At 40.6% G+C, this 27,439-nt stretch overlaps 1 protein-coding gene across 6 annotated transcripts in view; it reads left to right on the forward strand.

The window, feature by feature from the left end:
* fhod3b (formin homology 2 domain containing 3b) overlaps positions 1 to 27,439 on the forward strand; it is an 83,917-nt gene that overhangs the window by 26,880 nt on the left and 29,598 nt on the right. For all 6 annotated transcript variants that reach the window (XM_051407803.1, XM_051407804.1, XM_051407806.1 and 3 more), the window contains exons 4-5: positions 22,432 to 22,499; positions 23,312 to 23,417. In XM_051407803.1, the coding sequence (XP_051263763.1) occupies positions 22,432 to 22,499; positions 23,312 to 23,417 (174 nt within the window). The remainder of the gene's footprint in view (positions 1 to 22,431; positions 22,500 to 23,311; positions 23,418 to 27,439) is intronic.

The raw sequence follows: 27,439 nt of genomic DNA on the forward strand, positions 1-27,439 counted from the left end.
CATTTTTTCTTTTTCTTTTTTCATTGGCACAAAGAAGAAAGAGGTTAAGTGGAATTCAGTCTCATGTATTTCTTCCTGTGGAAAGTTCCTGAATTGGAGAAATGATATTTCATTCCTAGTCTGGGACATTTCACATATGTCAGGTTTTTTATGGCTTAATTTTGCATTAATCTGCTGCCCCGTATTTTTGCGCTAAACCACTTTTCGTGCCCCCCCCATTTCTAAATCGAGAAAGATGGTTTTAGTGGGAGAGAAAAAGACATGGAGGAATGTTCCCCTGCTAAGACGTCATGTGGTGTATGACTGTGCACACCGCCAGGCCGGGCTTTCCAGGCCCTCTCAGAGGGACAAGCCTTTCCTGGAAATCTCAATTTACCTCTGAATAATAGTAAAGGGACAATTTATCACACACATGTACTTCTACATGAAACAGAGTTATTAGGGAACAGGAGCTATTAGTGAAGAGTTATAGTAAGACGAGGAAATGCACTTATAAATGCACTTGATTTGTTTGGCTTTTTTCGTATTTGATGACATCCTTATTATTATTCACCTTTGGTGTCATGTTATCAACCCGGGCTGACTATGCTGTGTCTGGTTCTTTATCCTCTGAGGGCATTTCAAGAAAAACACTATTCTAACACATTTGGTCCCTGTTTCTCTCATCTGTAGTAACTAACTATAGACCTTGAAGGCATATCACATAGTACAGTGCTATGGATCTAAGTAGATGTCTTGAGCCAGCTCTTTTTCGTCTGTTCCCCATCAGGCAGGCTGCCTCAGCAGGGCCTCAGCCTGCCCGTGAGTGGAAATCTTTGGCCCGTGTTATCTTTGGAAAGTGTCGAGTCCACAGAAACCCAGGAGCATGGAGTCCAGTGTCAGCTAGACATCCCAGGCTCACTAATACTAAGGAAAGATGGAGACATTGTGCTGCACCCGAATGCAGATGTGTTGGAGAAAGCAGTAGAAAATAGCACAACAGTTGATAAATATCAAAGGACTATCTATACTGTTGTAGCAAAGAGGAAACACTTCCTGCCTTCCTGGTTATTTAACTGCGCCTGGGGAAAATGGTTCAGTGTTGCAGTTTATTGAGGTTTTTTTTTTTTGGAACAACACAAACAACAAAGCCATGTTTTAGATAAAGGGAAATGATGAGCACTCTCTGACACTGAGAGCTACTGTACATGGTCCAACGAGAGGCTCCAAGATCGGACGTTGCTTTCAGCTGACACAGTTAGAGCTTTTTTGTCATGAAAAAGTTCAGGGAATGTGGGACAAAGAGCTCCATATGTGTAGTAGGCCGTAGTGTAACCCAAGTCCTGTAGTGAGGAGGGCCTCATCCACTTAATGCAGGAATCCATCTCATTCTGCCTGTCTATATTGCTGTGATTTTTCCCTTCATAATGACCCCCAAAAGTCAGCAGGAGATTGGATGGCCTCCTATACATTGTGCATGTTGTGGCGGGGCATGACAAATTAGCACCCTGCAGAAATGTTGAATTTCTATGGATGTTTGTCTCATCAAAACAGCATGGCCATTTCCTGACTTGGCAAGCAGAAGGCTCTGGTATAATGGAACATTCATAAGGCTTTCAAGCAGGGACAGTTTCTCATCAGATCTACTGTTTTCTTTTGATGCAAGGGTTTATCTCATTATTATTATACAATTTCATACTTTTTGAGCTAAGCTGGCTGTGCATCCCATTTGGAACCACATGAAAGTACACTGTATAATTAAGTAAACCATAGTACACTGTGTAATACGCTGTATTCTATGTTTAACTCTCGAGTGTCTGGTATCGGTTTCTACCCAAGGGCACTAAATACCTGAATATTTTATTGTGGTCTCAACTTTATCGTATTAGTTAACGGTATTATAATATATTGCCTTACCATGAGTTTAAGATATTACATAACGTTTCATGTCACAGATCTGTATGGAGATCTTGCTTTCAAGTAATACATACTCAGACACAAAGTATATCCCTTCTGCTTTTCATTCACAAATAGAGATATAGAGATAGGAACAAATGTTTATGATTTATAATGTAATGTAGTCAATAAAAATTAGTTAGTGGGGCCCAATTACTCAATTTGAACAAAACCTCAAAAGTATTCAATTTAAGTCACCTTGGGCTTAGCTAACTTGTAATATTATATGTTTAATTTTAGTGATTAATATATATATATATATATATATATATATATATATATATATATATATATATAAATCTATTTGCAGCATTGCTGTTTAATGCAGCAAGGCTTCCTCTTTTCCTGGAGGAATTATTTGAAATTCTAGACTTGGGCAATTAAATGTGACTATTATTCTTATCATCACCAGACCAAGCACTCTGTGTCACTTGATCTGCTTGCGTGACTAAAATATCACATCAGCTGTGCTCATGATACAGTAGATATTCTCAGTTAGATAAAGAGTGGTAATGAAAGAGTGACCTGAATATTAACAGAGGGGCTTTGTCATTTGTTATTTGCCTTTTAGAGAAGTGCTGAGCATCAGCAGGGAAAATTGCTGTTCAGAGACGTCACCACATGCCATGTGCCACATGTGTCGAATGCAATATTTTTATCTCATGGTTTTGCATGTGCTTGTGTTTATATTTAGCATAACCCCACTCTGTTTTAAGTTCTCAGCTGATGACTCATTAAGAGTGTTTGCAACGGTGCTAATTTATTTTTTGATCTAACCCACATATATTCTGGGTGTGGACAGGTCTCACTTTCCACCCGCATACGTAGAGCATGCCCCAGCTGTAGCGGCTCTCTCCAACTGATTGGTTTAGTAGCATGCTCTATGTTTAGGGAGTAATTCAGCCAATAATAGGTCAGGGAGAGGTGTGCAAGAAGGTATTACATTTTCATACAAATGCTCCTAGTGTAAGACCTCGTATTACCGCTTAAAATAAAAAATCTCACCTTTCTGTAATTTTCGGTATTATGTAACAGAGCATCTGTCTCCACTCTTACATTTGCCAAGGTGTAGCACAAAGTTGCTTACACTGCCATTCATGCCTTGAGTGAGGTAGGATTTTTCTCAGCGCCTGGATGTGCTATGCTGCAGTATTCCACCACCCATTAAAATGTGACATGAGGGGAAATCAGGTTGATAACTTTACAGGATGTCCGAGGAATTTCGGTCATTCTCAGTAAAGCTCAGAAAAAGGGGAACACAGGGAAAGACCTGTCTTTAATTTTGCATAATGTTTACATGTGGCAGCTGTGTGTAGGTTATGGGTACGTCTTTGATTGCTTTAACACTTTCCAAAAAGTCTGTCCAGATGAGGTTTGTGTGCTATTCGGTAATAAAGTTGAGAAAAACATGTGTTTCTCTCAACACTGGCAAGTTGTGATTGTTTTCTCTGCATTGATACCAGAGAGAGAGAACAAAAACAACCCTACTAATATCAATTACCTAAGAAGGAGCCATTTTCAGCCTTTCTAACATCATCAATTCTCCAAGGATTGCTGTAATACAAGTACTGAGCCATGTGTATGAGGAGATTTGACCGTGAAGGTTTTGGAATTCTCCTCGGTGTTCATGAAACCACTCTTGAATTTGTTTAGCTATGTGTATGGGGGCTTTGCCATCTCTTAACATACTGAGGGGAACAATGCATCAAAAGGTGCACCTGGTCCTGTAAAAACGCTTCATATTTCTTGGCGGTTACACTACTATCCAGAGTTAACATCAGACCTAAAGCCTGGCGTTAGATGGCTACAGATCCTCTACATGTAGGTAAGGGGTGAAAACGACTTATCACACCATATTACTTTTTCCAGTTTTGTGGGGTGCCAGAGTATATGTCATTGCATGTTAACCTTGGATAGAGGCCCACAGTGAGTGAATTCCAAATGGCAGTACAGCTGTAAATATCATCTTTACAGTTAAATTTTTTGTTTGGAAACTGCAGATTTTAAGCCACACTTTTAAGCAACTATAATGTTCATTTTTCATCTTTACCTTTCTGACTGAGTCATGCGTTTGAAAACTCAACAAAGATTAAACCAACATATTAAAGTGGTGATTGTCAAACCTCTTGCTGACACACACTGGTAATTTGCATGCAACATGTGACTACCCTTTGTAGCTCCCTAAATAACTGTAATTTAGTTACTTCAAAGGTCTAACCCCATTATCAGGTCATCACCTTGGCTACAGCAAAAACACAAGGTAAAGGTGAACATGTTGTCAGGGATGATGCAGTCCACCTCTGGGCCAACAAATATGTTACCTTATTTTGACCTGTATTTAGCACTGTGGTGATGAGAAATTCCCCTTCAAAATCTTGTCAGTGGTGTCTGAGGTTTTGTATGTGATGGACAGATGTGGATATGAAAAAAATGAAAGAAATTCCCCCACCCCTGCATTTCACTTTAGGGACAAAACAATGCAACAACACAAAAAATATGGGTCAGCAGAATCAGATGATTGTGTCCCATGGCTCACAGTATTATAGGAGACCTTTATCTTGCTTTAGTCATATGAACTAGTACAGCTGTTTGGAAAAGTTAGCAGTGTCCAGAGGGGAGATGATGGGACACAAACTCCAACTCCACACCCAGCATTGCTACTTAAAATCACATTTCAAATATCTAACTCCTTAAACGCATAAAAAAACGCTTGAATTGGGACAATATAAGTGATTATCTGTTCTCAGATAACAATTTGAAAAGCAAACAAATAACTGCTAGCAACCAAATCTGAGTGGCAAACAAGTCTGCAGCTCTGTAGCAAAGAGCTGTGTGGTACAAAGGCCGGTTTTGGCAACCAGTACAGCTTCAACAATTGTATTCACACAAAGTGAATTCACATGTCTGTTTGCTTAGCTCCCTGGGACTTTATTGCTGTTGTTTGGGGTTTTGAACATGTCAGTAAGATGTAATGAATATGATGTTAGTATTTTTTAAACTCATTTTATTGTTTGTTTGTTATACTGTTGTGGCCTTAAATTGCTAGGGTGGACATATTTGGTATGTTTCCATGCATTGAAGAATACATGAAGCTGTCATTTTCTCTTGATCTCTGCTGGATATTTTTACGAACAGTATAATATTGTCAAACAAATATATAACTTTATTCTTTAATGATTATATTCTTATTTTCCCTGTCACTGTCTAATTTTATGGTGTTTTGCCATATACTGGGCATTCATGTCAGTGTGACAGGACAGACAAATTGACACGACTCTTTAAGTCTCTCCCATTTTAGTTCAGGTATTGGTGGCAGGATATCTTTCTATTTGTTGTTTTTGACTTTTTGTGGAGGGTGTTGAATGGTATGATTGAAAAGATGAACAAATATAAGTGTTCACCTAATCAAACAACCCAAGACGGTGCTTTCCATCCATGTTATGTACAGACAGACTGTTAAAGTATGTAGTAAGGGGAGTTGGTCACGTTTAGGTAAGAAATAATATGCATGCAGCGTTACATTCAGGTTTAGATCACTTAACAATGGACTTTGGCTGTTGTGAGCTAATATCAGTGTTTATATGCTTGTCAGACATTACTTTGTCCCAAATACAGTATCAGAGCTTTCAGGAGAACACAAAATACAAAACCACTTGGATGTTGACGTACAAAAAAAATGAGAACACGGTATCAGCACTGTTGACTTACAGCAAAAAACTTCCCAGGTTTTATCCCAGCCAAGTCTGATGGGCTGAAAGATCTAAACTACTCACAGGTATGAACGTGGGTGGGTATCTGTCTGTGTTAGTGATGGATAAGCCTACCTGTCTGGGGTGTTTTCACCGCTTCTCACCCAGAGCATCCTGACACAACAAGATAAGCGAGAACAAAAAGAAATGGACGTATAACAATTTTTTAAACACCTAATGCACTCTGATTTTAGATAAGCAGAATGTGTTAATGTTAAATATAATAAATCTACACTATACCTGTAGCAAAACAGCCACGACTATACATGCAATGAAAGGTTTGCAGATTTATCCCCCAGTATCAGTAAACAAAGGAGAAAGAAGCAGGCAAATGAAGAGTTTGAGGTCCACCTGTACCAGCTCTCTGCATGGCAGTTTGGATAAACAGTAGAGGACTTAGTCTGACCTCACTGTCAAACAGACTGGCATGGATCACCTCAAACTCCAGTGAGCACTTCTAGGCTACTCTCTCAGCCCCTCTTATGTTCTCATAGTTATGTCTTTTCTGTATATGTATGATCTTATAATTTTTACAACTAAATAATACTGTACAGGGCAGCCTGCACAACTGTCAAACACTACTTGCTGCATACCTTTGCATTCATATTTATGTTAGCTAAATACATAGACAAGGCAGAGGAGCAAACACAGAACAGTTCAAACTAAAATCTCACCATAGATCAACTAATTACAGTTCAGGGTTTGTTGGCTGGTGTGACAGAGTGGGCCACAGTGGCCCTGTGAACTGGGCCTGCAGCTGTCACACACATCACACACATGCAGACTTTTCTCCTCCTCGCTCCCCACTGATGTGGCTCAGTCAACCCAGAGACAAATGGGCCCAGACATGGAAGACATTAAGACTAGCTAAAAACAACATGCTAAGTACAGACTTGCTCTCCCGCAACGCAAACACAAAGTGTTCACTCTTTTGCAATTATACACATTTTGACATGGACAGCAGGGGAGACAGTTTTCTTTATATTTATGTAAACGCTTGTTTCAGGGAAAGTCTAAGATGTACAGATATTCTGTGGCTTCAAGTAGCTGTGTTAACATTAGGATGAAAGGGTAAAAAAACAAATTATCGAGGTCAAGGGTTAACCATTGAGATATGGTGAGGGTTTTAATGCACAGTATGTTAGAAATTTAGAAGGTTTAATACAGTTTATCGTCTACAGTTTTCCTGTTGGTTGCATTCAGACTACGTGGAAAGATGGGACACATGGCAAGACAGCCATCCAGAATGAGTCTCTTAAATTCAAACCCAGCAGCAGTCTGAGGAATGCTCCTGACCCCTCTCCAGTTTCAGATCAGATTTTAAGTCTGTGACCTTTGTAAATACGGCTATTCTTAACACCTGAATTGTTTTGAAATGAGAGGTCGCGCTTAGGTGGCTGCAGAACACGTCCTAGTATTAGATTAGATTATCTGGCAAAAAATAAACTGCAGAGCTACAGTCCTGACAGTCTCTGGATTAAACATTTGGTGAGATTTCTCCTGGAGAAAAGCCCTGGCTGTCTCAATCAAAGCTGTTTCAATCAGTCCTTTAAAGTGTTGAGAATAGGATGTGGGGGGCCAAGAGCTCGCTGACTTGATTGGTAACAAATGACTTTCTGTTGCAGGGGGCTAGAGGGTTGGGGGACTTCCCCCTGTGGATCCTCAAACATAGTGTATTTTCTTAAAGGAGACAATTAGCTCTTGATGAGGCAGGCCGGCTCTTGGAGCTGTTGATATCAGGGAGTCAAAGGTCACCTTTTGAAGCGGAAAAGCCAGTGGCACAGACCCGCTCCTCCAGTGGGAAAACATTACCAGCTTTTTTGTCTTATCTGTGTGCTGAGCTTATTTGAATCAGTACCAGATGCTGATAGGTTGTAATTGTTAATCTATTGGTGACACACTCAGTTTACAGTCCTTTATTCACAAATGGTTTTTCTTTTTCCCAAAGTATGAGTCATAATTCAAAGATGATGCCTAACTTTTATTACATTATACTGAATGTTGTAACATATTTAATATTCAAGTTTATCTGATTACAGTTCTGTAGTTAAGTAAGTGGTGATTTGTGGTTAAGAGTACAGACTTTCATGAAGGCTTGAGATGATGTTAATCAAAGGAATGTTTATTAATCATAGTTTATTCTGCCCTTCATCTCTTTCAGTCTGTAACATTTTAATGTACAAAATGTTAATTTTCTATCCATGCTAGTAGTGTGGCTTTAGGGATGGTGATAGACACTTTAGTCTTCATTTATTTTTTATATAGTGTCTACTCTGCCAGCAGCGAACACATCCAAACTGCCATGCAGTGAGCTGGTGAAAAAAACACTTACTAGCTAAAGTTAAATAAAGTGAAGAAAAAAACATAGATAGTTACAAACATAGGGCAGAGCAGAAGCTTGCTATGGAAATCAAAAACAAAGATGCTGCATGTCTGCATGGCTACACAGTTTGATTAGGAAATGATTTCTGGGTACAAATACCACAACGCTTTCATTTTAGAATTAGCTAGTCTACAAGTTCTGTAAACTGGTAGTAATGTGGTGTATTATGGTACAGTCATCAAACCATCTCTCCATCCTGAAAAATTTAGAAAAGCAATACAAAACAAAATCTAATTCTTCCTACCCCATGATCAAACATATCAACAAGAGTCCACTTGAAGGAGACCAAATGAAATAGCACAGCCATTACCCTGACACTGTAAACAAACATGTCTGTTTCCCCCTCTGGATGCCATTAGGAATGTTTCAATATTTGTTTTAGTCATTGAGCAGAATGTGTTCTTTCTTCCTTCCTCTTCATACTTCAATAGTATGCAAATCATAGCATTCATTTACAAGCCGCCATTGTTCTCAGTCCAAACGCAGCTTGTGTTTGTAAGTCTGTAATTGTGTGGTATATTCTGCTCTGCTTATCTAACCTCCTTTCTAATCATGTAATATTTAGAATATATGTTACGGTTACGTTGTCCGCAGGTTAAATCCCATGGCTTTTACAGAGAGTGCAAAGGCTGCTTTTAGGCCTTTATGGAATCCAGCTGGCTTGGTCCAGCATTTCCAAAGTTCCACATTTATCTGAACCAGATCAGAGCCAAGCATAGTCCAGTCAGACACCCACTGCAGCCTTTAGAACAGCAAAGGTTTGTAAAGAACATGTAGAGATTTGTGCAGATTAAATACTGAGATCATGAAGTGGTTTTCATTCCAGTATCTATTGTACCTGCTGATACTAGTCTTACATGGCAAGGGAGGTTCCTGGAATCTGCAATAAAACTAATTTGAAATCTTCTGAATGGTGAAAGTTGATCTAAATCAGTGAAACTACACCATCCATTAAGCCTTTGATATAGCAGCTGGCAAATGTGTAACTGTGACCCCAATGCTGCAATCCCATCCTGACTCCACCTATTGTAAAGTACTCAAACTCTCAAACACTTCACAGCAGGTGTGGCAAAATTGGCCTTTCTCTATAATGACCAACTCCTACTAATCATAGTCACAAAACACTACCCTTTGAATGTGGTTCAAACCTATTTCTAACAGGTCCTGTAAAATAAAAGACTAGATCTGCATTCCTAAAGTACATGACACTTTCTGACTTTCAGGCTCACTGAACTTTACTGCAGTTGTCTTTCATCCAACTGTACTACACATAAACATGCAAAGTAGCTGGATAAGACGTTAGATATTTAAAAAAAAACGGCATGCAATGTGAAGTGCATTCAATTACTCCACTCAGAAATACAGTATAAAGCATATATGTGTCAATGAGAGCACCTTTTTTTGTCAAGTTCTTCCTGTCTTCTGCAGCAGTGCTCAGAGGCTTTATGCTGTGATTGAGCCTAACCATAACCAGGTGCGCTTGAAAAGATTTTGGTGAAACTGGCACAGGGTCAAGACAGGGTGGAAGTAGGAGGGGTGTGAAAGAGGGGTGAGTACCAGAGGAATGGAGTTGCTTAATGCGAAAACATCATACGGCCTGAATCTGGTACCACAGTGTTAGGTTAAGGTGTCTGAACTTGTTACGGTGTGATCATGCAGGGCTGTTGCCTGTTGAAAACTTGTCTCACGCAGACCCAGAAAGCCCCCAACCCCCTCCAAACTCACCATTATTGGACTATTTCTTTGCTTTTTGTAAGAGGTAGAGGGTAGATGAACAGGCATATATGTGGGTCATGTGAAGTTGTTCAAAATGTGGCTCTTAAATCCAGCTGATTTTACTGTAGGCCATGGTCAATCAAGATGAAAGAGAAATGAGGCGAGTTTTAAGATTTACAATCCATCATGGTCTCTGTACAACAAGCCCAGTGGGGCAAAGAAAAAAGTCCTTTCTCTCAACTATGTAATCGTCTGTTTTGAAAGGCATCAGGGCTACACCCTGCAGTACACCCACAGCCTCATGCAAACCATACTGCAAAGGTATGTGTGGTCATGCACCATAGCAAACCAGGCAGATTTTGTTGGTTACTTGAGCCAAGTTATTTTTTTGTTAAACGATTGTTGTTCAGTGAATTTGTTCTGGGAATAATCACTATGAATACAACAATACAATGCGGCCAGTTTGGGGAAAAGGGACGGTTAAGAAGAATCTCAAAAAGTATATTAAACCTAATTGGCAGTGACAAATGATTGGAAATGACAGTAAATCAAAGCACATAGCATATTCTATTTAACTTTAACTTTTATTTAACTTAAGACAGGTTTAACTATCGCAACAGTAAGGGTCTATACTGCATTTATGTACTGCATTTGTATATTTGCCACCCTGTATATATGCAGATACTGATACACTGAATCTGTGATGAGACAATATTAGCGAGTCAATATTTTGGGCTCTACTTTTTTGGGGGGAAGGGGTTGAAATACCAACACCACAATGTCATCACATTGACCAAAGTTATGCAAGAGCTTTTGTTCACATTTCTGTGTCTATAGATGTAGATCCAGTCATGCGTAAATCTTACCCCCTGCTGTGCAGAGAGCAAGGTCCTTTTGTTTCTACGGCTTTATTACACCGGCCTCCCGTCTTGTTGGGATAGTTAAACCTGTTAACTGTAATTCTCATGCACACACAGTATAGCTTGGAATAAAATACCAGACAGAGACCTCTAGGGGTTCGGATAGTAAAGACATACACTTTACACAGATCTGTCATAAACCAGAACCAATGTATGACTAAGTTGCTGATACTAGATAAAATAAATGTCTTTTTCCTGTCAAGGCTTTATTTCTCTTTCATTATAATACATTTCTTACCTCTATCATCCTGGAATGGACAAATACAGTAATAAGATAATAAACAGTATGTCAGTAGTGTGTCAGTAGTGTGAGCAAAGCTGTTTTAGCCATTAGTGTTGAAATCTAATCTAATATATCATTAGTGGCCAAGCTAAACCACTCATTCTGTGTCTTGTCACATTTTACAATGTCAGATTCAGATTCATGCACTTAGTAGCAGATTACATTAATCTGGAATTAGTCTTTGAATAACTCCCCCACTCACTGGAGTTCTTTCTCTGACAAAATAATTGTTGTGGAGACTCTCTTATCCCATGGCATGTGGTTCCTCCCTAAATAATGTGTGTTGTGCTGGGCACACCTCTTGTCATCCTCATACCACAAATATCTTTTCATTACTTTAAGGTACATTTTGTTGACATGGTTTTTTTTATAGCTTTGTATCATAATCTTGGCTCTATCTCTCCCTTTTTTCCATTGCACGCTCTGTGATATGACGACTGGCTTTGGCTAAATAAGGTAAGAGAACACTTAACATTCTTTCTTGCCAAAAGACGGCTGATCCTCTGTAGTGCTGCGAGCCAAAACGCCCTTTTATCCTATCAGAAACTGAGGGTGTTGTATGTGTGCCAGCCAATCCCTCTCCACCTTGACACTGTCATGGTATAGGGATGCATGACTGGCTCCTAATGGTGGTTTTCAAAAATCTCTTAGTGTGATTCATATTGCTAGGGCATGTTTGCTGAAAGCCAGGTATGTCTCACTTAAAAGTGGGCAGCAGTTGCTGGTAAAGCAGAATTTCTCCCATCTCACTTTTCATTAAGGCAGTAAATTTCCCCTTTGTTTTCTGCTGAATATATAGGGCTTATTTCGTTTTCAAGCATGTATATTTAGGCATTCTGGGAAGACATCGGTCAGGTTGTCAAACTGAAACAGAAATAACGCACCAAAACTCTGTCTTTTGTTTTTAAATGTAGCTATGATCTGCAGTAGCAGATGGTTTTACTGTTCTTTTTCAGTTCAGGTTTTTCCTTTTTTTTTTTTTTAACCAAGAGAAATTAGGTTTGCTAGTTGTAGAAAATATTCTGTGACTCAAAGATAAGTTAATTTAAGAAACTTGTGCCTACTTGTGACATTTACTCTCAACAGTTTTTTGTCAACATAACTTAAAAACGAACCCAACAATGCAGGTCGTGATTAAATTAAGTCATTAAGGATTATGCATGGTAGAAAGGCCTTGATTTCCTCTACACATTTGCGCTGCACTTTCTGGAAAATGCAGTAGATTCCCTCTCATGTGACAGATGAATGATGAGGAAGAGGCCCAGCATATTGCTGAAAAATGTAGACAACGAGCCTACTTCAATATACTGGCCCATCTCTGGTTGATTTTCCCTGGGTAACATGAGATCACATAGGGCACTCATATCTATCAAAGCATTATTATTGAGTTTTATCTCATTTTTGTTGAGTTGCTCTGTATCTCCTTTCATCATGATATGGATTCATGTATACTGTGTGTGTGAGTGTGTCAGAGTTTGATGGATTTGAGCTGCAGTTACCTTTCCTCTCCTCTCAGAGACAGGCCCGGTGTGGTACAGCGATCCCAGCGTACTGTTGTACCGTATTTACTCAGACCAGTCCAAATATGTCAGGGGTGCATGAGGCCCAGTGACACTGGAGAAAAATGACAGTTGACCCTTCTCAACAAGGTGACAGGGAGGATTACATGCTTTAATATTTGAGATATCACTCAATTTTTCTTAGCACTGTATAATAAACAGAAACCAGCCTTGTTTTCTTTTTGATTTGGGCTAAAGGTTTAAAGTGCCCCACTGTGACCGCATTAGTGTGTCATATTGAGGTGCCAAAATGTAGCTCTAATCTGCTGTAGAGATCACTTTTTAAAGCCAGGAGTTTAAGTACATGTTGAGTGAAAGTGCTTGTCTAATATCCACCATCAGTTTGTACAAGTCAGTCAGCAAAAACATTTTTATTATGCCAATAGGAGGTTGCTGAGTGTATTTATTTGGCAAGCCAAGTAAATATTAAATCAGTATCAGCCAAGCGCTAACATGAGTGGGAGATTTCTGATATGATCCATGCAGGAATACAACAGCAAACACATCAGTCATTTGGCATTGTTAAGTAGGATTTGGAAGTGAAAGCAGTCGGTCATGTTGATTGTGAATTTGTTCCAGTTGGGCAAACAGGTTGGCCCCAGAGGACAAAACAGGTCTTTCAGTCGTTTGACTGTCTGAGCCAAACATGGATTATATTCATTTCATTGACACCTCAGAATAAAGTAGTATCTATCCAAACAAAACACGTCCTCGACAATTCGGTGCCCTCTGATCCATAGCAAGTTTTTGTGCATTTATTATACATTTTAAACAATTTGGATTGGACTGTAATGGGTGTTTAATATTTACAGATCCAAGGCTACCATAAGCACAAATATCATGCCTTTCTAATTACGTATGCTTTTCATCAAAGTCCATTTTATCTTGCCTCTTTGATTGTCAATAATAGTGCTGACTTGACCCTTCCCAGGGCTCTGCCACCTGTCAACAGTTAGATCACACTTCACACCCAGCTTAGCATAGCAAAGCCAGTGCCAAGCTGCAACAATCTGACATGACAGGGAACTCATGCAAAACCAGGCTAGCCATGCTAACAGATGCCTATGCTCACAGATCACTACAGAGAATAACTTGTGTCCCATATTATGTCCACCCATATCTTTTAAAGCTGGACAACATTTCGATAAAGCTCATTCATCCTTGTTTGTCCTCCATGGATTCATTAGAAATCATTTCAAGAACACTTTGAAGGCCAGACCCAAAAAGGGAAAGACTATAAAAACAAACTCATGCACTAGCTTGTTTGATGAACGTACTGTATCTATGCCAGTCTGATTGTGGATCTGGATCAAAGATCATGGCATAAACTTCACACACAGCCAAGAAATGAGTAGTGTTTGAAGATATGTATGTGAGAGAAAGAAAGCTTGGTCGTCATTACTCTGTGAGGATTGTCCATACTTGTACAATCCCCTGCTTCACTTACGCAGGTTTTTCTCATATAAACAAGAGTCCTGCTCTTGCAGGTTTTTAGTCCAAGCTTCATCTTATTCAGTAGAAAGTTAAGAAAGCTCACATGTGCTTTCAGTATGTAGTAAATAATGGGTCTAATGCCTAGTGCTTTGCATTTTGTCTCCTGTCATGTATTTATACATTGCTTTTTGTTGTTTTGTGAAAACCATGTATCTCCTAAAAGTCATTTTTTAATGGGCTAAGAAAGACAGCCCTGTTTTCAGATTTGTGACAATGTCCAGTGGGTTTTTAGATGGTGAAATGGGGGTAGGAAAAGTTTCTCAAGCTGTAAAGCAACTTAATCATTCAAATTATTTGGAAAGTTAAAAAGCTCCATGGTTTTCACTGGACAGTTACGCTTTGTATATTCTAAAGATCAGACTGTCTCTCTTCTCTGTCAAGAGTGTCCATCTGTCTGACTGGTGGAAGTAATTACCATGGGTCATTATGGGTTGTGAGCATGACACACACGACAGGGGGCTGCTCTTATTAGACTGGATGTCAGGTTAACTAGACTGTGTCTTTACCTAAGCCACTGACAGACAGGTGCCAAAGGTCCTCCTCTTCCTCATTGAGAAAACAGGAAGAAACACATTTTACCCTAGCAAAAAAAACAAAAAAGGAATTTGAGCGAGGCCACGGTGGGTCCCACTTATGCACAAACCAGGTGTTTTGACAGAAAGACTGTAGGAAGGGAGAGCTTTTTTCCATTTCTTTTCCATTAAGCACAGTCACAATGTGGCCGGTATGGAAATGAGATGGTGTACTGTCACAGATGTGTGTGCTTCCACATCGGTCAGCTTCCTATTCCTAGAGCAGAGTCTGAAATAGATGTGGTCTCAGCACAACTGTGTTTATTGGACAGAGTTTGCACTGGTGCTTTTCCCCACGTGTCAGGTTGTTAAGAATAAGAGGGAGCAGAGTAAGTCAGAGGCAGAGAGACAGCCAAGAGGGGTGAGGAAGGAAGAGGGGAATCAAGTAGGTTAGTGGAGAGTCACTGAGGTCATTGTTAAGCCTATTTTCCAACCTACTTTAAGAAGACAAAAAAAAAAAACATTTAAGATTTTCATTTAATTGCAAGTACATGAAATGAAACGTTTTTGATTTCAAGGATCATAAAGTCTAAATTGAGAAAAGCACTTGGCTTTGTGGACCTGTCTTTTATGAGTAAGAAGATAAAATTCCCCAAATAAAAAAAGGACTACAGCATGTGTGCACATGTGATAGTCGTAGAATATACTGTATGGACTGAGATTTTAAATCTTACTCTTTAAGCATCTGGTCCTGCATCTATATGCACATGGCTGTTTTTTACTGCAGTAAGAAAAGCTGTTTGGCTGAAGCAGCTGCCAAGCAACACATGGGGAAAGGCCTTGACCCAACCTCCTTCCAGCTTTATATACAGAGATTATTAAAGGAGCATTGACCAACAGAGTCACAGAAATAATACTAATGACCAGCTTCACCTCTGTCAGCAATTCCCATAACTGTACGGTGGCTTGCTTTAACTGTGGTACAGCTGTCCATGTCACCACCCCCAACCGGACCCACTTCAGTTGTGGATCCCCTAGTTTATATCTGTGTCAGGCTTTTGTCTGGTCTGCTGAATGAGTTCCATGCCTTTACTCTGCTCTCCGCTCTGCTACCTATCTGTGTCAGTGGTGGCAAATGTGGGGAAACCCTGCTGAGGAGGTGAAAGGGGGCAGTGGGCTGCAAAAAAAAAAAAAGCTGAGGGAAAGAAAAGAAAAGGGGTTATTTACTGGGAGGAGGTTGTAGTGAGGGTCACCCCACCTGGTAGCTAAGGAATGACTCATTAGACAGGCAGGTTCTAATGAAAGATTTGTCTGTCCTCACATTGGCCTTGCTGTCATGTCTTTCTCCTCATCTGGAATTCTGCAGATTCCACCCTCGCTTCCCTCTACTGTTTCTCTTTGACAACGTCAGATAGGATCTTGACGGCTGGTTAACGTACAGTTTATTGAAGAGACTTACCAGGAAATAATTAGCCTGCGATTCCCTTTAAGTGTTCTGCAGAACATGTTCAACCATCTCTCAAGACTAATGAAAAAATGTAAGAGGCCAAACAGTAGGATTTTGCTCCAAAGTTACTTAACTGCTCCAAGCTAAAAGACAAATGCCACTGCTGCCTTCCAGAAGAATTACTGTGACTGACAAAAACATAAACTTTCACTCAAAGTCTTATTTAAACACATCAATAAACACAACAATCCAATTTCCCCATTTCCATCGAGGGACAATAAGTGCCGTTGAGCTCTGTAGGCCGGGTTTTGTGTTTATTGGAACTAAGCTGTGGTATGCCTTGGTATCAAATGTATCCGCCGGGATAGAGTGTCGCAGCCTGGAAACCCGATCTCCTCACTGCTCCCGTGAGAATTTAGACACCGAGGTCTCCCGCACGTGCAGAGGAAGTCCAGGTACAACATCCGTGAGGGAAATCAAATGAAAAAGAATTAGCGTGGTTTATTTGCATGTCCCTGTCATTAACATAGTTGAAAGAACATGTGTCCAGACATATTTTATTGTGAGCCTTGCAAGATGATCTTACATAAAAGCTACTTATGTAGCAATTATCTATATTAATGATAGCAAAACACACACCAAGTCAGCACACATTTAGGTTTTTTTTTTACAGTCCTGCACTGTATGTTAACTCTTTTCTTGTCACTAGATTAACCCAAATTTATGAATTATTCTGATGATTTGGATCAACTTTAGCTGTGCATCTGCTAAGAGACTTTTTCGCCCCGTGGGTGCATCCAGGCCTCCCGGTGAGGCCTGTTCCCCAATGACAGAGGCTTCTTTAGTCTGTGTGGCCTGACTCGGTTTTCTTTCATCTAAATCATCATCTCCATATGTCTTCCATCACAACTTCCAAAGCATTTGAATAAACTCCAGGCAACAGGAACAAATTAATTAATGTCTTTATTCTTCTGTGCACTTTGTAAACTCCCTGTGTGACTGTACTGTGTTAAACATGTGGTGCATGTACACCCACACACCCCCCACACACACACACACACACACACACACACACACACACACACACACACACACACACACACACACACACACACACACACACTACCCATATAATTGTCTTGATCCCCTTTTCAGTTGCACTCAAAACCCAAACACGCTGAAAGTGATCTCATTCCTACCTGCATTCCCGCTTAATGATTTCCACCTGAGTGCTATAATCTGCTTTTATTGACCCATCATTCACCCTATGTTTTTGTTCAGTGAGAAAGGGATAAAAAAGAGCAGAAGAAACCCCAGTCCACAAAGTAGCATGTTACAAGCCGATACACATGTTGGGAGGTCTTCCACCTTAATTACTTGTGTTTTCTCTTCATAAATTTTGGACCAGGAGGTTTCCTTTACAGAGTGAGAAAGGAGAAAAGGAAAAAATGAGAAGGAAGCACTGTTGATATTGTTGTGCTGCTGTGACTCTTCGTGACTGCAGAGGGCCATTACACATACTGTAAACTCAAGGGTTTCTCATGAAAATACTAGGGGACAAAAATGAAAGATGGGTCCCTTTATCCTTACACATGGTAGGCAGTGATGTGGCGACGCTGGCTCACACAAGACTGTGGTCTCCCAGATGGCTACAGTTTGCCTGAGCTCAGTCTGACCGCCGTCACCTCTCACAGAGTCTGTGGCCTTTTACTGACCAGTGGAACGGGCTCCGGCCTCTCTGAGACGGGGCTAAATGCAGACATGGGCAGGGCACTGGCTTGGGACTGAAGTCCACTCTTAAAGTCCAGTTTTGAGCAGAACTTTGCAGCACAAACTGACCTTCATTCCAGTACATTTCCTGCCATTTGATTAATGCAAATTGTAGTTTATTTGTTCTTTGCCTTTACTGGGATTCTCCCATGTGAACTGATGCAATACAGTTCAGGCAAACAACTTGAGCTGCACTGCTACATTAACAAATTTTACTGCAGCCTGCATGTAATATACCCTTGGCTATAAGTCTATTTAAGCTGACAATTCTCTACTATTGTCTTCTCCCAATGCTTCTGCTGCTTGTAAACACCACTGCAACACCGCCACTACTCATTCAGGTTTTATAAGCCCTGCATCCAACCCAGAATCCACCTGTAGGCTATAAAGTTCTCTCCAGGGAGGGAAGTTAACTATGATCAATCCCCATTGTACTCTGTGCTGAGCTTTGACCATGCATGTGGGAGTGATGGGGTGAGAGAAAATGCGGTTTTTACTTATGCTAGCTTGCTAGTTACAGCAGTAGCAAACACAGGGTTGGTTAAGTGGGCGATGACATACTGGAAGTTGAATACGTAAATATTATTCAGCTTTTTTTGCTGAATCATTTTTTGATTTTTCCTCCTAGCCTGGTAGGAAATGTTCCCATACTGTATTCTTCTCTGCATCCCACATGAAAGCTGTTGATATGATTGAGCATTGTTGAGACAGTTTTATATACTATCATCAATGCGATGCAAGGGATCTTCCGCTTCAGCTTCTTGTCTGACAGCTCCACTCCTGAAGGCAAACACAGTTTAATTTACAGCGATGTGCGTAGGGTTGTTCTGCCCAGTGGGGTCTTTGTGGGTTTCCTGGCTGTGCTTTGGATGTGGTTTATGTGTTCCGCCTGCTGCGTGAAGCATGAGCCGTGGTAGTCATCCCTTTCATTTTATGGCACTTTCTGGAAAAACAGACATGTGAACAGATGAGTATGAGCATGTTAGACATTTTTTGCAGATGGAAAATGAGCAAGGTTAATGGCTTTATTGGCAAACAAATTTTGATAATTTGTTAGCTGTCCAGCAGTGAGTGCTGGGGACTGGTCCTGGGTTGAGATTGGCATGCAGAGATAAATAAAAAGTGACTCATGACTCACGCGAAACAGCATTACAGGAATGTGCTGGCACTGACAGAGAATCAGAAGGTGTCGAGAGCAGCTCAAGACAGATTTGCTTCTAAAAGTTGTCCCCTCAGCAGTAGCACAAGCATCCATAAAGTCCTGACCTGTCTGAATTCATCAGGCCCCACAGCAGGTTTTTCTTCACCCTCCTACTCCGGGTAGTTGGGCACATTCCAGATGATTATAGAAACTCTGCTACAACTTTTTATGATTGTTATAATTATGAGACCATTACATCCCTGTGGCCATTCCAGCTGTGAAAACGTGACTGTGTATTGCAGTTTAAGAGGAGAAAACATCTGCTCTGTTTCGTATCAATATGAGGCATCAAAAAACACTTTCACTCCGTTGAGTCATTCCACTGTCAGGTTCTTGTCAGTAAAAGCCTAAGGGGAAAGTAAAGATGGCAGTAAAAATGTGCTGCTTGTCCTCAGCTGCACCCCACCATTGTTTTAATTTTAAGGGTGTCTTGATTTGTGGTATGAAGAGTAATTTGCAACATGGGTACATGGCTCTTGAGTGCTAACTCCTATTGACATTAAATAAGTATGTCAAGCAACCAAGTTGCTCTCATGCTGGAGACTTGGTCTATCTATCTGTATTATGGCTTATCTCCAGTCAGAATTGAAAGATGCATCATCCAGAGCTCAGAATGTCTTGCAGTGCCCAATCTATGTGTTATCCATCATATATTCCTTTGTTCTTCTGGCCCTATGCTTGCCGAGGCTAAATATTAAATTCATGACAAATGTAGTGATCTATTTAGTTTAAAGTTTCAGATTGTTTCAGGTGAATGCTACTATGAGAGTTTTCTGTGTTTCCTTTGAATAAATGAGTGCCTAGGTTCTTTTCCTCAATAGGGAAATGCAGAAGGCCCATACTTTTGGGTGCATATCTGTGCCAAATGGTATGGAACTAATCTCCACTGAGCTATTTCTCATTAGAGATGGGCCTCTTGGAGGTTCATCGGTGTATGTGAACTGCGGACAGGGACAGGGAAGGAACTGTCTGTTCCTGCAGATGGGCTTCATTTAGTGTCGGAAAGGAATAACTTTCTGACAGTTTTATTGCGGTCCAAACTACAGTTCTAAGTAGAGGAGCACAAGCCTTTGTGCGAATGGCACTGGATCTCTGCGTGGAAGAATTTCTCTGCCATGCTTTCGCTGATGGACACATACACCGAAACATGCTCCTAGGATTTATTTGAACCCAGTGGCAGCCCAGGTGCTCATGCATCACTGTCATAGTGCTGTGATCAGGGCAGAATCATCATTGGTGTGTCAGCAGTGCTGGGTGTAATTTATCTGTTGACTCACTGATTAACATTCAATGTCTGTGAGGAAGTGCAATTAAGAATTTGAGAGGAAGAAGAGCACACTGATTCAAAAGTTGGGTTTTAAGTAGGACCACAAATCAGGTTTGCTTTGTAAGCTTAAGGTGTGATGAGTAACCCTCTGTCTCTCTGCTCTACTGATCAGAGAGCTTCTTTGTTTAGACATCACTAATCTAAATGAGTCATCTTCCTGAGGTACAGGGCAATGGATGTTCTCTTACCTTGACCTGCATGGGAGGGTGCAGTTGTTAAAAAGGTTTGGATCCTTTTTATGTGATGTGGAGTCAACCACAAACTTTAGCCCTTACTTTGTCCATGGGAGAATCATTATAATGGGCTTCAGTTAGTGCCAGCTGTATGAAGCTCAGACTAAATATATAAACTACAAGATGTGTCAGGTTTTGAGAGGAGATTTAAAAGATGATGGTGACTTGGCAACCCCTGAGGTGCTCAGGCTGGGAGTTCCGCAGCTGGGGGGCCGAAAAGGCCAGGTCACATTTCCTTCCTGTTATTTATAAAGACACAAATCACCAACATTGCACAACCACCCCTCTTAATACCTCTGGACCAGTAGAGATTTATTTCTTGTGGATGTTCAGTGACTGGCCAGGACTCTTCCGTAAAAGCCCAACACTCATCTACTCATCATGCATCTCAGCCATTTACGGCACTGAATGCGCAAAACATCTAAAGCCCTGCTCTACTCATACCAAATACCATTAGAATCCTAAATTAGAAACAAGACATCTTCTAAAGATAAGGAACTCTGCTGGAACTGAATTGTGACGTGTTGGATTTCAGTGGGCAACCTCATCAAATGGGAGCCTTTTAACCACATATGGCCCAGTCCTAGGCTGTCTGCATTACAGATGCATCTCCAGTGTCTTGTCTGTCTGCAGTAGAGTGGATTATACCAATAATATGAAGTGTGAGTTACACTGCTATGGACAACCTTACCCTGCAATGATATTTCCTGGAACATGGCAGCAAGTTCTAACCCAGAAATATGATACAGATACTTAAACCAAAGTTTGATTAAACTGTCATTTATTTACTTTTTTAATAACTGACGTGTTGACATGCCCTGTCCAGAAATTGTTTTGTCCTTTTCACAGAGGGGTTGGACTTTATGATTTTATTCTCAGTGGGCTTCTATATACTTACTGCCACTGCATGTGAAGTGTATGTTCTCTCTCTCTCTCTCTCTCTCTCTCTCTCTCTCTCTCTCTCTCTCTCTCTCTCTCTCTCTCTCTCTCTCCCTGTTTTCATGCCTACTTGTGTGCATGACAGTCTCCTGTCTGATCTTTACTGATTAGACATATCATCATGCCTTAAAAGCAAGAAAGGCAAAGACCGACAAAAGAGGCATTTTGCAACACAATAAAAAGCAATGGGTGAATAAAAAGACAATGTTGAGAGAAAAGCAGAAGCTGTACGGCACTGCACTGGACGGGACTGTGCTGTATGTTGCTGTATCTGCAGCATTAACAGGGAGGTTTTGCTGAGTCAGAGAGAGTTCACTCAGCAGTGATGAGTGAGCTGCAGGAATTGTGCTCAATGCTGCCACTCCCTGGCAGACTGCATGCAGGGTGAAGGATTGTCAGAGTAGTTGCAGGAAATGTTCGCCTCCATCACAAGCATTTGTCAGCCGTCAAATGTCTCCTTTATTACTTTTATTACTGTGGTGTTTCCATAACTGATTAATGGGTGTATTGTTTCTTTGCCATTGTGGTGGCTATTGGCTCAAGTTTCTGCCATGACTTTGTATTTTGGTAAGCTACAGATATGGCTTTGTCAGCAGGAAACATCCACTGTTCACTAACTCTCCACAGATGTGCTCTGAGTTGCTCCTACTGTTCCTTTGCTCTCACTATTGCTCTTGCAGGATATTTTTCACATTTAGCTACTTGGGATAATTGCTGCCAATGATATGTGCATGAAGTAGACACAAGGAAGTGATTTTGAAGGAGGCATTCGCAGTTCATCATTGACATGATACACTAAAACAATAGTAGATAAACACTTTGTTTTTTAAAAGCAATCACAATGATTCTGAATCATATGTCATTTTGTTTTATTCACTCATTTTATGACAGCGTCATAGAAAGATGCCACATGTGTGACTGTCAGCTGATTTTTCCACTCTCTCCTTTTCTGACTCCATACAGAAAAACTCTACAACTCAACTGGACGAGAGCTACGGAGAGCACTCTTTTCCCTCAAGCAGATTTTTCAGGTAATTATTTCTCTTTTTGCTTCTGCCAGAACCGTAAAAATATATCTTTTTTATACAACTCCACTGTATTTTGTGTGATGTTAGGAATTTTCCAAAAATGCAGCATTCGTCAGCATGTGAAGTATCTTCTGCTGTGCTCCGGGGCTTTAAATATTCCCGTGCATGTACACACATTAAAGTGCAAGAACTATAGAGTGCACCCATGCATCAGTGCCCACATGCACACTCACACTTGGACACAGCATTGTTTTCTTGAGGCGGAGTTGTGCTGCTGAGAGTCTGCCTTCGTGGCAGCTGTGGAGTGTTCAGGTCTGGTCATACTTCACACACTGGGCTGGGCTGGGCTGGCCTGGTGGGCAGTCGGCCATAGAGGGGGAGGGTTAACCGACAGTTAGATGGAAAAGAGAGCAACAGACCCAGATGCAGGCCCAGAATAGATTAGAATAGCTCACTTTTTACTCTATGAGTGGCTGTGCATGGTTTCAGTTGTAAAGAATGTTTATGATTCTTGTTGTCTAGTAGCGTGTCCACTTGGCCTGATGTCAGTATTAGTTTTCTACATTGCAGTAGTGTAGTGTGCATGTAGAGTCATCGACAGGTGTGAGAGATTCAGGTGGTTTTGTCATCAAAGGACAAAATGTGGGATACCAAATCAACATGAATCCTTCTGAATGCAAGCAGATTGCATTACTCATTGCACTTGCAGTAGCTCAATCTGAATAAAAATAAATAAATAATAAAACAATATAGTCCCTGGCTCTGTCTGTGATGGCTCTTGAATATTTTCCTCTTTCTCCTTGACCTCTTTCCAGGATGATAAGGACCTGGTGCACGAGTTTGTGGTGGCAGAAGGACTCACGTGTTTGATAAAAGTCGGAGCCGAAGCTGACCAGAACTACCAGAATTACATCCTCAGGGGTACGTCCACTGCAGAACAGCGCAGCTTTTCATCAAACAAACTCACAGCACACTTTCCTTCGTCTCTACTTTCTCACACCTCAATTTACAACGCGGGCTAATCGAGGATGTTATTAATCAATCCTGTAACACGTTTCTTTCCATAAACCTATCCAGAACCACATGTGTTTACATACGCCATGTAAATTGATGATTCTGCTTGATGACCTTCTCACACTCACACACTTAAGGCATATAAACAAACTAAAAATGTGTGCCACAGATAATGTTGAAGTTTGGCCAAGTGGAGCAGCTGGGTGATTTATCTTTCCCGTGTCGGTAAGGTGAAAGATCATATGTGTTCAGGTCGAGGGAGGGGCAGGGGCAGCATGTTTTGGGGATACTAGAGGACCGAGGGGTTCATAACACTCGCTGCAAGGTCACTACCATTTAACAGCTTGCTGTGAGGGGGCAGGTCACACATGCTTAAGTGGCCAATAAAAGTTCTGGCAGGATATTGCAGATCATAAAACTAATTTCCCCTCCTCTGTTTTTTTTTTCTTCTCTCATGTTCATTTTTCCTGGTGGGTTCTCTCATTTTTTCATGAACATTGGTTGCACTTCTGTTAATTGACCCGAGCCAGTACGTCAGGGCTTTATTAGTTAATAATCGTTTTATGTACTGTAAACACAAACCCATAAGCTTGGATCCAGCTTTTGTGATAAAAAAAAGTTTAATTTAAGACTGCGGTTGCATAGTCCAGACACCCCTTTTGTTATTTCTTCATTAAGCCTCGCTAAAAAGAGTCACAGTGTTCTTGACCTTCATAATTTGAGTGCACATTTCAGTCAGATGTCACCTCCCCCTTCATGTTTATTCAGTTAGATCCTGCATGTTCCTAAATGCTTGCTCTCTAATTTTCCAACCTACTCATTGTTGACCTTTTCTGTTATTGAAAAAAATCAAAGAGCAAAAGGGCGGATGTCTGTGACAAAGTACCGATGTTGCCCCCCCCTTGGCAAGTTATAAACATGAACACGACCCCTGCCTGGACTACTCCGAACTTGAATGTTTAATTCTTCATCTGAACTTGGCCTGGTCTCTGACTCAGGCAGATAAATCACACAGGGTAAATGGCCAAAACAAGGCAGAGGATGAGAACGACAGGCTTTTGGAAACTGCAGAGTTGACCACATGTAAGAGTTGTTACTGTCATTGCGCTGTGAATGATGGGACCACTTCTCATATCTTTTCACTCCTCCATATTGTGCTGTCCTTTTTTTTTTTTTTTTCCTTCTTTAACCTCCCAGAGAATTCTGACAAAACATCTGTGTCAGTGCGTTTCTTTGGAACTCTCTTTATTCTTTCATGTGCTTATTTATCGCTTCGTCTCTGCAGATACAATTTCCCCTCGTGTATCCCTACAACACCATGAGAAACTAAACCAAACTACCACTCTCCCAAAAGCCCCTTTAACCTGTTTCAACTCCTGACCTAATTTCTCCTGACCAGCTGAGGAAATGTGGCTTGTAGCGGATCACCCTCCCTCCTGAGCCATGTGTTGGGAGAACACAAGTCGAGCATGTGCTGGTACGCAGATGCACAGGTCAGAAATGTATACAGATCTGGCTGCTTTACTGTTGATGACTTCCAAGAGGAGCCGTGTCATAAGGATTCCCAGGAGAGGAGTAAATTAGATGCCTGAAATTTTCACACGTGCAGATAGAGGGAGAGAAACAGAGAGAGAACCAACAACCGTAATTGCTTTGGTATCAGACATTGATCACTTCTAATGTGGGTTTTTTTTTTGCTGCAATGTCTTTCAAGTTGAGGCCAGTACAAGAAAAAAAAAGAAATAGGAATGCAGCCTTGAACCCATCCGTCTGGTGTGCATTAAAAATCTCCCGACAAAACAATCTCTCTCTTTCAAGAATAAAAATCAATCTTATGGGTCTTTTTGTAGATGAAAAAGGCACACGTGCACACCAGTCTGCAAGCATTTTACAGGAACAGGTTCCCAGCCTTAGCTCTCTGGAACATTGCCGTCATTGTAAATGGTAGTTCATGCAGCTCTCCCAGCAATCTACACCATCTCACTTTTTTCTTTTTCCTCACTTTTTCATTCCGCCTTCTCAAAGCCCTGGAGGTGTCTGTGGCCAGTTAGTGCTCCCTCAGTGATGTGGGGATTTTCTGGGTCTGCCTGGCTGGGGTCAGGCCCCTCTCTGGGCCCCTCACACCTGGCTCGGAGGGCTTCCAGACCTGGACTCAGTTCCTTGGAGGCTTGCGTTTTTGGCCCAGGGGAGAGCTTGTATGCCTTTATCACCCTATCAGTGGGAAAGGGTGTGAGGTCACTTTTTCAGAGGTGCCTGTGCCATCTGGTACTCCTGTAAGCCTTATATACTCGGCCCTGGTGAAATGCTACAAACACACAGGAGCCAAAAAGGTAATGAAGGGCTCATTAGTGATATTCATTCTTCATTTTGAGACAACCATTTGCATGTTGTTTGTCTCAGAAAATTGAATGAACACAGACGTTATGTTTAATTTAACACAGAACATCTGTGTCATTTATAATCTTTCTAAAATAGTTCTTTGAAATCATAACTCTTTGGTTGATGACGTGAAAAGCTGAGCTGAGGTCTCATACTGTATGTTTTTGTAGTTAAGAATGTTTTTTCACAAACTGCAGAGGTCTGATGGGGGTTTGAAAATGTTATTTCTCTTTCAAAATGTATTTATTACCATTTATACATGTATATATTCAAGATACTTTCAAAGTGTGGAAAATGGATGAAATCTTTTTTCCGAGTCAAAATAATGAATCACCAATTAAGAAAACTGCCATCCAGCAGGGGCACACATTTGTGGTCCAGAGTTAAATCGAACTACTACTGGAGGTGCTACAGATATTCAAGTTCCCTTGAGGATAAATTGTAATGACTTTGGTGATCCACTGACTTTTCCTCTAATAATCAATTATTTTAACTGAGTCATGAAACCCACATTAGAACATTTACAGTACAGAGGTCCAAAGATAGACAGAAAATAGAACTACTGATGACTGACTATTTCTGCTTATTTTATTTATTTTGTCCACCCCTTGTTTATGCTTTTATTCCATGCGGTATTACAAAACTTTCTATTACGTTGTTTAAAGCATAAAAAAATAACCGAATTCATTGGTTGTCACAGTAACACATCGCTGTTGACAGCACAGTAAGTGCTTCAGCAGCCCTAAAAAGCAAGCAGCCTGTGCAAAAGGTCAAAGAAGTTCCTGCACGAAGCTCCAACTTTTTTCACTGTGGTAAGAAAAAGATCCCTGTGGTACTTATTATCATGAGCAAAACTGGGAGAGTAGGTGGAAGAACAAATAACAAGGTTTTTACTGGATCATCGTTCCACTTGTAGTATTTACAGAAAGAGCACTAACAAAAGTAACAACTGTGTTTAATTGGTAACTGTAAAATGTGAGCGGCGGAGAGAGGGCAGATTAAAGACAAACCAATTACAGTCGACTTGAAGCAATTATTCCCTGCTTTGAAATGTTCACTGTTGACATTCCTCACCATAAGCTATGTTTTTAGCAACACTTTCTCTGTTTGCACTTGTTAAAGGCCATGACATTTCTGTCTGCACACTGTTGTTTACTAAACACTTGCCATCTCTAAGTCTCGGCAGAATCAAATTAGAAGTGAAGCTTTTTGATCTATTGAAATTTAGGGAAAACAGCCTTTTTTAAACCTCTCAAAGTAGTGTTGGATACAATTTTTGAAAAACACATTCCTAAACATTACATAAATACCCTTCATACCCAGAAGGTCATATCTCATTGCATGCCGTATTATATTGTATATACATAAGCTTACATGCTATAACTTATATTTGTGAATTTATAGCCACCACAGAAATGGGAGTTGTGCTGTGAACAGTCCAAAAGTATAACTGTGTTAAATAAATCATGCCCATATTTCATTTTGTGCTTTTATCTCAACCTTTCTTCCTTTCTCTTCCTGTCTGTGTACCCCTCCCTCCCTGCTGCTAC

Source organism: Dicentrarchus labrax, unplaced genomic scaffold, assembly GCF_905237075.1.
Source record: "Dicentrarchus labrax unplaced genomic scaffold, dlabrax2021, whole genome shotgun sequence".
NCBI classification, from domain to species: Eukaryota; Metazoa; Chordata; class Actinopteri; family Moronidae; genus Dicentrarchus; species Dicentrarchus labrax.